General features: G+C 35.9%; 2 protein-coding genes across 18 annotated transcripts in view; both read left to right on the forward strand.

Moving 5' to 3' along the window:
• The window catches only part of lap (phosphatidylinositol-binding clathrin assembly protein lap), a 105,909-nt gene extending 100,363 nt beyond the window's left edge, over nt 1-5,546 (forward strand). For all 16 annotated transcript variants that reach the window (XM_071589300.1, XM_071589301.1, XM_071589311.1 and 13 more), the window contains one exon: nt 2,784-5,546. Coding sequence is in view for 1 of the 16 variants with exons in the window: in XM_071589311.1 (XP_071445412.1) it covers nt 2,784-2,801 (18 nt within the window). In the remaining 15 variants the exon portion in view is untranslated. The remainder of the gene's footprint in view (nt 1-2,783) is intronic.
• A 2,744-nt stretch (nt 5,547-8,290) lies between these two features.
• LOC139691461 (serine-rich adhesin for platelets-like) overlaps nt 8,291-12,647 on the forward strand; it is a 155,468-nt gene continuing 151,111 nt past the window's right edge. For both annotated transcript variants that reach the window (XM_071589280.1, XM_071589281.1), the window contains exon 1: nt 8,291-8,388. In XM_071589280.1, the coding sequence (XP_071445381.1) occupies nt 8,346-8,388 (43 nt within the window). In that variant the 5' untranslated portion in view covers nt 8,291-8,345. The remainder of the gene's footprint in view (nt 8,389-12,647) is intronic.

A 12,647-nucleotide genomic window follows, 5' to 3' on the forward strand; every position in this document is an offset into this window, starting at 1 on the left:
GTTAGACAGATTACAGGGAGTTAAAAAATATTTCAAATAGAACGCCTTGATGTAGTGCGGGGTGTCAGGTTTTTCTTGTGGGGAAAAGGGGGATTGGGATGGTGCGGTGGCTTAATACTGGCTTCCCACCCAGAAGGCCAGGGTTCAAATCTCAGAGGCAGAAGGTATTTTTCAGTAGTGTCCTGATCCCTACTTGAGGTGCTTTGTGGATAGTGGTTTTTTGGGTTACCTTGAGTACGCCGTCCATCGGATAGAACGTTAGGCTGAGGGCCTCTTGGCACCTTTTGTTAAGAGTAGGCTAATGCCAATGCTGAGTTTCTCTCCACCCTTCATCCTTTCCTGTCCATCACTAATGGTGCAAATGACCTCGGCTGTCGGTTGCCTCCCCTAAAAACTGCTACTTGTGGGGTAAAGCTAAGCCATGTAACAATGATCATTGTCCATCCATAGCCTGCCTTATAGGTAGATTACCAATAATAATAATTTTCTATTTGGAAGTCATTCTCCGTAAGTCTTAAGTGTTTTCATAAGTCCTGTCATTGTCACACTATTTGTCATCCATAATCCAGTGGAATAACTAATGTTCATTTTGAAAGAGTACTACATTTTTTTCATAAAATTAATATCTTTTTACAGCAAGCTTTCAAACTCTCTATTCACCACAGTGAAGAGAAGGTATACTGTTTTATGTAATATTGTTGCTATGTTATATTAGTCTGACATAATTATGTCTAATTTCAGCCAATTCATTGACTTTCAGTAAATTTAGCCTGGCATACTCTAAGCAGTGGTAAATAATCTTTGTTTATTAATGGGATGCACTATGAATGTTTTCAATCTTGAGAGCTGTTTTTAGAAACTTTTAGCAAATACAGGAATTACTTCATCGTAATTACCGGTTTTGTTAATTAATAGATGTCTGTTTCCAAAAAAATGGACTGTAAAAATTAATTAATCCAACAAAATTATCTCAATGAAAAATAGTAAGTTAAATTTCCATCATTGTTTAAATTTATAAAAACCAACATCAGCATTTGTGGACCAAATAAAATGCATTGGTGGGAGAGTTATATGCCACTGCTTTATAGGATAGGCACCCTCGAGGATAATTGTAAGCTAAAGCAGCATTTGGCCCACCATAACTTTTTATACATGTGCATATTTGCTGTATGGAGGCATATTTCAATTATTTTTTGCTGAAACCCTGGTTTTTGCCAAGTCTTCAGGCCTAACCTTATGGTATAATTCCATTATGCAATCAAAATGAACTTTGTAATCTTTTGGTATGTAATTGGTTAATTATGATTTAAATGGGTAAAAATAGTTGTCAGGGATGAAAACATGGTGTAAAGCATCAGAGCACCTAAGCCGCAGAGCAATAAAGCACTGCCATTAAATAGCACATGGGCCAGGGGATATGCGATGAGTTGAAGTATTGTAGTGTGGGATAGTTAGAAGGGAGGGGGGAGAAGATGGCATGTAGAAAAAGTCTCCATGGAAAGAGCATCAGGATCTGTGTAATGGTGTGGGATAGGTGAAAAAACTTGGAAACAAATGTTGAACATCTTCATTCATTAAAAGTCAGTACAACGGATGAGTTTGAAGAACATACATTTTTATTATGCTATAAAAAATCCAGGTTAAAGCTTCTCCAGTTATATCAAATCTTGGAGCTAAAATCACTTTATTGACCTGTAATTTGATGTTTTGGCGAAATTGGACTTAGTTTTTAACATTAGCAGTTCTCAATCATTCTGCAAATTTTCCGTTTAATTAATCCATGATTAAATTCACAAAATCTCAGACCCATGCTTTCATCATTTAGTTGAAAAGTTCAACATAATACAAGTAGGGGTTACTATAACATATATATAACTTGCTTTCATGTATGTGTTAATATAAAATTGCATACATCAAATTCAAAAGTAGTGACAGATATTGTACTTTTCTGGAATTTTTCTTTGATTGTGGAAATAATGCATTCAAAATGAACTTGGTAATCTTTTGGTTGAACTTTTGAAGAATAAATGAAGGTTTGCTGTATCTTGGGCATGGTGGATATCCCAAACACATTTCTGTCCCTTCTTTGAATAAATATCACTTATGGTAAGGTCACCTGAACTACCAAATTTATGGCATACGTTAATTTCTAATAGTTATATTGAGAATTATAACTGGGGGTACCATATGTACAGACAAAATTGACCAAAACTAGAGGGCCATTAATGATTTGACATGGGTTATTCATTTCTACTTGTTCAGTAAGCCTCTGAGCTACCTGCTGAAAATAAGTTTTAAACAATTTGTTTTGATGCCTTCAATAAATTCATGTGACTTATTGGTATAGTGTTAATGGGGTAAGCAAAAATGTTAAAAGATTAGCAATTGGAATTAACTTCATGGAATGAAATATTTTACCTGAAATTAAAAATGATCTTTAAATGCCAATTACATTAGAATGCATGCCATGTTTGTTTATTGGTTTTTTGTTCTTGCTAAAGAAGTGCTTCTTATGAAGAACCTTAATGTACTTGTATTACCTGGACCATGATTCAATAGGCTGTTAGAAAGTTTCCCTCCAGCTTCAGGCTGAAGGATAAGTGAATGTTGTAAAAGTATGATGCTCTCAAACCCAATTTTTTGTTCAGCACATGAGAAAATATTTGGTTACTTGTAATAAAAGAGGCCATAATTAATGATTTTTGCATGTGTATAATTACATTAAAGCAGTTATTTTGTTTGTTGCTTAACATTGATTGAATGTTTCTTATTTATCTTTTCAGGAGTTTAAGTGGAATTAAATTGTAAGTGTAGATAAGCAGTGTGTATGGATCATCTAAACCCACTTCACTTCTCCCTGTATTAGGTGCTTAAATTCGACAAAATCACTGTGAATAAGTGAATGGTATTTTTGAAACTCATTTCTTCTGGCTCCAATGCCTTGGTAAAAGTACATATGTGACACTTGTGTAATCATGTTGTGTTGTCATGAAGCAGATGTCTTCTCTCCTTCTGTGATCCCTCTATGAGTTTGAGTGATTACATAGGGCTGTGGATTATGTATGTTGTAGTTTTTTTGTCATCAAAATCATTATACGGCCTAGTGCTTATGTTGCAGATGGAAGTTGGTCATGTAGATGATGATGGGACGTTATAATGAACATGTACATTGATGGAGTGGTAATGCTCGCTAAATTGATAAGTTTAAATGTGACCATAGATAATGCTGTATGTTGTTATGTGTGTGAATGTGTAAAATGAGTGAATGAAGATGAAAAAGATAATGTGTGATAGTGTGACTGTATTGGAAGGTAAGAATGTGAGAATATCAGTATCTATTGTAAAAATATTCTTAAATTGGCCTATTGGTCAGTTCTTAGTGTCAATATACTCCTGACCACTTTCATTACGGCCTGCCTTCTCCTGATTTTGAAATATAGCTGCTCTAATTCCACTTAGGTGAACCCATTGAATACACATTACTCTAATTTGTTGTCCTTACCATTATGTTTGTCAAGTATGTCGGTGAGAATGAAGTTGTACAGTTAGTTGATACAGCAAGGTGTGGCACACACTGGTCCATTTTGCCAGCATATCATTTTGAAAGTATTTTTCATAACATTCTTTTTAATGCACTATTGGCCAAAATTGTTCTTGTTTTCTTTGTGCTCTGCAGTCCTCCCACACTTTATCTTGTGCTGCCCTTCATCGTAGTCTTATAGGGGCTCACTTGTCCTGGTAATTCTTGTTCTCCTTGGTGCCTTTGAGATGTTGGTGGGGGAGGAAAATTGACCCCCTTTCTCTTCTGAAGCTATCCTTTGCAAAAATATGGCTGGTGGGTCGGTTGGTGTGCCGCAGCATTTAATATGAAGAAGAATCCTATTGTATTATAAAAGCGTAAGATAAGTAGAATCATGAATATACATGGACTATCCAGAATGCACTGTAAAATATATATATATATATTTGTGTCGACCATTATTGACAATATGGTATAAAATTTTTCTTTCTTTAACATTAATACAAGAGTCTATATAGATTATTATAAAAGAGATACAAAATATATATAAATATATATGCATAAAAATATATATTCATGGTCAAGTGCTTGTAACTTAGGTGTAATCCTCCTGAAAGATGCAAGTGAAAAGGTGTGAATAATAATTATCACCCAAGATATTAATAGTGTGTTGAAAATTCGGTGGTTTGAACATACTTGAACAACTGGATTGTGAAAATATTGACGTCATATTGTTGTGTGTTCAAAATCATTCTTATGTATCAACCCCCTCCTATGATTTTAGGTAATGAAAACATTCCATTAGTTTGAGTTAAAGAGATTGATGAATTTGTCGTAGTGGTTGATAAAGAGTTATTGTGGCCATCCTACTTGTTGACAGTGTTCAATGGATTGGCTTTGTTTGGGGGTGTCTATATGAAATTAAACTTGTGAAGAATCATTGTGAAATAATGCCGTAAGGGCTTTAAATGAAAAAGTAAGGTATAAATAAGTTAATCCCGTTGTTCAAACTACCCAAGTTCATGTACAAAATTCTGTTGTGACAGCAATATATCTGTACATCTATAGCCATGTCCAAAATTGGAAGAAATCCTAAGGGCTAGAGAGTGGTCCTTAGTGCTTAGATGTCCTTAGGTGTTACTAGGGTCAATGAAGTTAGGTGCTTTTGTCTGGTTGCAATAACATAAAACCACCTGCAGAAGTTTTTGTTTTATTGGTGTCTAAAATGTTAATTTTGATTGTTCACTGATTGAGCACAACTATTAAATGTTAACCTGCTTGAAAATCATTAATTTTAGTTGAGTCATTGCCTAGATGCATTATTTGCCTATACCTGATAGTGCTGTTGATGTTGAATGCTCTGGCAGGTGAATGTCTACACATTGTCATAAATGCATGTATTTATTGCCATATATTTTCTTTGCTGTGTATTATACAAGTGGACAATATTTTTTTGTCATTTTGTTAAACTTGAAAACCCATGAATAAATATATATGTACCTGCAAAAATTAGAAATTTCCTAAGTTTTAGGTAATGTACATTTTTGCTAGTGTTTTTTTCAATTGTATGAAAATTGAAGTATTGGTGGGAGGTTTTTATTTTATATTTCATGTACTGAGCTTAACAGTTTTTGAAATTGGCTCTTCCTCCATTGAGAGTCAATGATGAAAAATCCTCTCTTGGGGCCAATCATCATTTGAGAATACTTCAGTTACCATTTGTCATTCAAATGAAAATTGAAAGGAATGTAAATGAATTTAAATTTCTTCCATAAGATGAGAATCATTATTAGATTCTCTAATTAAATTGTGTGATTACAAATCTTGCTATTGAATAGGTTATTGAAAGAACAACACTTGGTTCAGAGAATTTACAATGAAGAAAGTTTTCATTGAAGATTATTTTTTTCAGGGTTGTGGTTAGAAATTGTTAATAGCAAGCATTAATTTGCCATGTGAAATTCCTCATTTACATTGTGAAAATGCCTCAATAATATTTGTCAAAGGAAATAAACTGGAAAGTGTGCCTGGTATCATTACGTTATTCTGAATTGTGCCCTTGGTTAAAAAAATTAGCACGTATTAATACATTCAGGTGGTTTAAAATTTGACAGCCAAGAATTTCTACCTCAGGAAAGTCCTACCTGGGTAAGTTATCTAGTAAACCATTGCAAATACAGACTCCTGGGCTAGGTGTGGTCCGGATTTGGAAAAATTTGGGGCTGCTCAGAATTTCAATTAGGTAATGTCTGGACAAAGGTAATGTTAGCCCATGGGACATTTCCCCCCTATAATCTTTTTCACCAACTGCTAACTTATTTAAGAATACATTGCTGCTCAATTTGATGAGTGACTCATAAATTGCTTGATGTTATTCAAGCTATAGGGTGGATTTTTAACAGATGTGATCGATCAGTATCGTAGTTAGAGCGTTCGCTTGGAGTTTTCCTGTTGTATAATTTCGATGGAAATGATTGATTTGGAATTTTCATTTGTCTATGGTCGAAGGAGCTCTCATCTTTCTTCCTTGGAAATTCCCTGAATATCCCTAACTTAAAAACCTTAAGACACCAGACTTAATTGTTAAAGGTGTCAGCAATTGAACTGACAGGCAGGGGAGTAAGATGGCTCCATTGTCACCTTCCTCTTTCAAAATATTAAGAAATTATCAGAGAGGTAGGAATAAAAGTAGATAGCTGATTAAGCGGATTGCTAAACTTGAAGCCTTGATAATTCGGTTAAAGTAATTCCCTAGCTTAGTACTTTATCAATGAGAGAGGTGTAGATTCAGGAAAGGAGAGATTTAGAAAAGGAAATTCAAGATCTTCAAAAAATAAATTAATCAACAATATAGAACAAAAAAATACCAACTATGTTAGATATATTCCAATCAAAAATGTGTATTGGGGAACGAACATGGAGAGTCATTACGATATTTGATGAATACTTGGAAAAATGGGGGTTACGAAGAAGAATAAAAAAAAATGAAGTGGACGATGGGAAAAAATATCAAATGCGATGGGGAAAGGATACGGTAGTGAGAAATTTGAATAAGGAAAAGTTGCCTCTGGAATTTCTGGGATGATGTGCACTGTGCTGGAAGGTTAAGTAGACGTGCATTAGAGAGGGCAAGCGATCTTGCAATTTATACTGCAAGAAAGGAAATAGAAAGTAGATCTGAGGAATATAATGGTGTAAGGCATGGGAATTTGAGGTTGAATTTGACTTTAGCACTAAGCAACCCGGAAAGACACGGAATGGGTATTAATTTTTAATGCTTCAGATAAAAATTTTATTTCTTCATAGACTTCGACTCAAAATACATTAACCATTATTTGAAATCAAGGTTACAGAAACGGGGTGCATAGGTGGGTGTCCCCACTTGGATGTGGGAGAATGGCCTCAATTTGTGGAAAGCTCACGCAAAAAGGAAGCAGATTTTGGTGAAAACGATGACGCTTGTTTATGTACTGCGATACTTTTGGTCAAGTTAGAATACTAATATCAATATCCCTGTAAAAGTCATATTGAATTTAATTGGTAGGTCATTTTACCGGATGTAAGGAGACAAACAGGAGTATGCCATAACTAAAAACTTCGCTGAGAAAGATGGGGAACCTTGAAATCAATTGCGTTTTTATTTCCCGACTCACTTGCTCCATTGCTTGGGACCCCAATAGGCCTTCGCTTGCCATGTGGTTTCCTGGAGCTCGACCTGCTGATTTACACTGAATTCGTGAAGAAGACGAAATTGGAACCTTCGAACTTTGAGTTAGTGTGTAGCTGCTTTACCCTTTCGACCCCTGACTAATGTTTCTAATGCAAATGTGATACCTTAATAGTCGAGTTAATTTGTTTTTCACTTTTCCCAGCATTTCTCAACAAATTGACGGGAGGGCACCGGAGAACGCTTGAAATGTCTTCCATTTTCTTGCCCATTATAAGATTTGTAGTCTTCTACTTATCACTTTGGGTTCAATCTAGAGTACATGTTATTAGTCATTAGGAATCATGTTTCGCGAAAAATTTATAACTCCTTAAAACTAGGTAAATCATGAATACAAGGAAAATTTCCATCGTATAACCTATGAACAGAAATGTTTACTCCACTCGTAGAAACTGTGTTACTGGAGCCGATTGTAAAAGATTACTGTGCATTTGGCATTTATTTACTTCAAAATGCTCGCTAGATTCTGAAGGAAAGTAGTAGCTTCATCCACGTATGATAAAAAGTTAATACTCTAATCCAAATAATACCCATAAATCAGACCATTCCCTATATATATATATATAGCGAGTCAATCACCAGATACTTAAAATGAATGCTGATCTCTTGTTGGCATCATTCCTCAAGGAATTAATCACCCGACAAATTTGTCACAGTGGCATTAAAATGTCTGACTACGGCAACCCTCCCCTAGAACTGAATGTAGAAAAGGATATTTCGTGTCACAATGAATCAACTTAACCTGAATACAACCGGTAACGTGGTAATTAAATTGCGTGAAACTTGGGGGTAAATATGGCGGAGCGCAGAAGTCTTGGTAATTATCGAAATAAAAGAACATCGGAAGCGGCTAATCAACTGTTTCTTGGGAGATCCAGTTGATGATGTGAGTTCGGTGTTATTAGGATAGGGAAATTTGTAATAGTGATAATACTGTCGGAAAATCTCTTGTGTGATTTAAGGATTCACAAAATTCAAGGTTAATTGTAGAAGTTGGCTAAGTGAAATTCATCCTAATGATGAAACATATGGATTTCTTGCATTGGAGTAATCAGCTACTCTCGGACCGACAAAGCGGGAATAAACATCCTGGTTAGGATGTTCTATTCCATTGGAACAATGGCATACCTATCTGCAATCGGTAAGTTTAGTTCATCTCATTCGCTGGCGTTCAGTTTTAAGTTGGTAATAGTCAAAACTTGACACTGGATTGGTGAAGATGGAATAATCCTGGTGTAGTTTTATGGAGTATCTACCTTATTCTTGAGGAATACATACAAAGTCATTGCTCAGCTGTGATTTTTAGTTTCTTTTGAAACTCATTAATTAATTATTATTCTATTAGATCGAATGAAATCTCAGCTCAGATATTAAATACTCATATATAAAGTAAATAGGTATGTCGGTCCATTGAGCTATTTCGTGTGTTTCCAAGGGGCAATAGGTTATGATAAATAATTTTTTGCATTGAGTTATGTCTTTTATTGTTTTAAAAGTTATTTGAAATGGAGTTAGAGTTTTATTCAAACGATTTAAATTTTAATCCAATATATAGCGGAAAATTGCCAGTAGAATGAATTTTTAAGAGGAATTGAATTAAAATAAGTAATTTTATGGGTACTTTGTGGAACTTACAGCAAGTTAAAGTAGAAGGAATTTCTCTGATTCGAGGGTCTGAGTACCAGGTTCTAGTCTTGTGATATTCTGGGTACTTTCTGAGATACTGTGGTTTCACCGGTACTCTTTGTTGTTACCGGACTCCGATAGGTATGTAATAACACCAGTCGACGCGTCCTCAAGGGTGATCAACGTAGATTTTAGCTGACCCGCAATCCTATCATCTCTGCAGTCCAATGGGAAGATTAGGGGTCGAGCGGGAGTTACGTATACGTACTTGTAGTCCTGTAGGTATCTACAGAATTTATTTGGGTCCACAGTCCAGGCTCCTACGTATAACGAATACGATAAACATTCATAACCAAAATAACAGCAAGATCTGAGCGCTTAAAACCAATCTTTTTCACGAATTATGGGTACAAAGAGCTCTTAATTATTTCAGGGAATTTTCATTCAAAAAGAGAACAATGTATCAATAAGTTTTGTTAATGGTAAATGGAGGCATCGAAAGTAATAATGGGTGAACAATTCCTTATATTTAATTTTGTAGACTGCGAAATGTTGTCTAGCACCCTCATTTGAAGCTTATGCGATGTCGTCCCCTTAGATGCCACAGCATTTACAAATATTATTTAGAGTATGCGTACGTTTTGATGGAAATGAACTTTTCATTGTGATTTTGTCGTATGAAATTAAAATGTACAAATAAATATCACACAAGATCTAAAATCAATCACAGTTCTACTGTCAACTCAGCAGGAGCTCAATTCTTGTCTAAATATGGATATATTAGAATTCTCGTAAAACACGAATGATCATTAAACATGTATTAACCTGTTGCTATATATAAACGATTGCAAAATGTCATTTCATTGGCTAATATATTCATGGTGCCTTTTCCGAATTTGATATGGGTCACCAAGAGCTTCTTCTTTGTTGCGGAGAGAAATCCACCCTCATTTGAAGAAGATAGAGCCAAAATCTATTTTGCTTACTTCCATAGTCGAGTTTTACAGATCTTTCTGAAGAAACTGTATTGCTCCACGTCCGAATTATGACAGACATTTATCAGTCACATGCAACTTTAGGCATCTGTTGATGCCTAAATTTGCATGTGATGGCCGATAATCCTACACTGTGTGCCAATGAATGGTTGTCATTTCATCTGATGGCATTTCGAAGATGATTTTATGGATACCTAAGGGGCTATTCGGGGGTGATTCTTCCACTGGCAAGGCACGGTCAGATTTATCTCCTCACAACTCACAATAAATTGTATTCCAAACTTATCTACGTTCGCATGGTACCCTGAAAGTCACCGATAGGATGTTTGTACGTCGTTTATGGTTGAGTTTGAATTTTTCAAGTTTCCCTCGTGCCATCGTCTGCGTGATTTCCGCAATTTTCTTCCAAGGTGCCCGTGAAATTTTGTAATAAGCAGTTGGCATTTCGGAAATCTGAAATTTGGGTATGTGTGGGAAAATCCCATGGGAAATCGGGTCTGAAGTTTCAGTATTTTCTCCAAATTCACCCGATGTCACAAGTACTCGTACTTCAGTCTAAATGCATTTATTCTGTACTGTCCTCCTTCGCTCCGCGTCTCCATTAATGTCGTGCAGTGCTAGATTGATTTGGGCGGGCAGAAATTTTTCTACGCAAAATACGCTAGGAACTGAAAATAATTGGGTTAGTAAGTAAAGGCTGGACTTAGAATGTCCAGGTTTACGTGGGTTAATGCAGTAAGTTAAAAATTCCATGAATTCCATGTCTAATTTTTATTCGTAGAATACAAATATTCTCACTTTTGATAATCTACAACTATGCTTGATCATAATAAATATTTTCAAAAAATGCGGTAAATTTTATATTTTAAAAACCTAACCTTTAAAGTGACACATCACCTTAAGAGCTATATTAATTTATATGGCAAAGGGCTGGTTGAGTTCGTTGTTTCAAATCGCTTAAATAACATCCCAATATGAAAAGCACAGAGGTGATGTAAATTGAAATAACTGGCTACTTAAGTAAATTGCAGACTTTTTTATGTTTTAATCTTCATTTATTTTTTGGGATTTTCGTTTACTGGATAAAACTATCACTTTTGCGCTTATCACTATACGTGCCCATGCATGTAATTACTGCTATTGTACTCGAGCAGAGAAAGCCTTTCATTGGCAAAACCCGTTTCTTAGAACCTAATAATTTTTTAGAATTTGATATGGTATAGGTAACGTATATAACACAGGTATAACGAAATACAGGAAGAATAACGCTTGCATTGCCCTTTCAAATATGAGAGGGCTCCAGGGTTTGTTAATATTTGGTTAAGGCTTCTACGAAAGTTAACATTTTTCATATCGGCATATTAAGTTGGTCTCCTGAAACACCTACAGTTACTGAAGCTAAATTTATTTGAATATTATACAGACATTTTATTACAAAGACAATTTGAATGCCGTTGAAAAAGTTAATACGAATCGGAATTCGAGCCAACAACGCTTCGTCCGATGCAAAAACTCACAATTTATTACGGCATCCCAGAGAACTAATAATCTTTTGTATGTTTAATGGAACTCTTTAAAATTTAAAGAAAGTGTAATGGCATACCTATAGTGCTCCATGTTTCATGAAAAAATGTGCTAATGGCGTGGAACTATGAAGTGTAGTAACTTGGGTGAAAGATTAATGTATTAGTGAAACTCCTTAAGTATTCTAAAATAGCCTAAAATGTTTAAAATGACCTTAAAGTTCAAAATAGCCTTAGCCATAAAAGGTAAACTTTGCTTGCAAATTACAAGCACGAAGTCTTCTGTTACCTTAAACAAACAAAGTATACCCCCGTCATTTCGAATCATCACTCCCACGCTTGAGGCTGGTGACACAATTCCCGGGGGCTTTTGCCTTTTAGTTGTATTGGCTAACTGAAAAAATAAGGATCTTATTTTAAAATATTGGAGGATGCTGGCTAGTGAAAGCCGGATTTTTTGCTGGCTTCGGTGAAGGAGTAAGTAAATGCGCAACTTTTATTTTTCGTCTCATTACGGAAAATAAACCCTTCGTGTCTGAGATATCTCCAGTGGTGCAAAAGACTCCAATATTGCTGTACGACTTCAACCGATCTCTCTGGGATGAATCAGGAAGGCATCCAAGGGTTGCGTGTCACGAGAAGACGAACGAAATCATTGTTATTTTCTCCCCGTACGAAACATCCCACCCCAAACCCCCTTCTCCATCGGATGGGGAGGGAGTGGGCAATGTCTCAGAAGAAGAACCTTCCTTTCATTCTTTTTATCGTAATTGCCACGTCCATTTCGATCCGAACGGATAGGGCGAGGGGTGGGGTCAATCGACATTAAATGGTTGCTCAATGTTGAGCGAACCTAGAGCCATTAGTAGTTTCGCATCTCGGACGAAAGAGGGCCAAGCCGCGCTCTGCCCTGTCTTACACTCGTCCTATTTTGCTCGTGCCCCGCTGAGCGTGTTGCTTCAACTCCGTGCAATACCTTCACCCTCGTGGTGGACTGACTGCAGTGATTATGCCCGTTGAGCAATGAAAAAAGGTCATCTTCTTTTGTCTTCTCTCCCCGATGGTAATCGTTTAAGAGTCTTAGGCCCTCGACGGTGAGAATCTGATACAGGTCGCCATCTTTTACCCTCTCCTATCGTTTCTCTTTTCTGCTTAAATTGCCGAAATGTTTTCCTCATTCTCATATATTGCCCATGTGCACATTTTTTACAGCATATAAATCGAGTTCTCGGTCTCTTGCTACTTACTTTCTGTGA

This window comes from Hetaerina americana, unplaced genomic scaffold (assembly GCF_022747635.1).
Source record: "Hetaerina americana unplaced genomic scaffold, ioHetAmer1.1.p SCAF_36, whole genome shotgun sequence".
Taxonomy (NCBI): domain Eukaryota; kingdom Metazoa; phylum Arthropoda; class Insecta; order Odonata; family Calopterygidae; genus Hetaerina; species Hetaerina americana.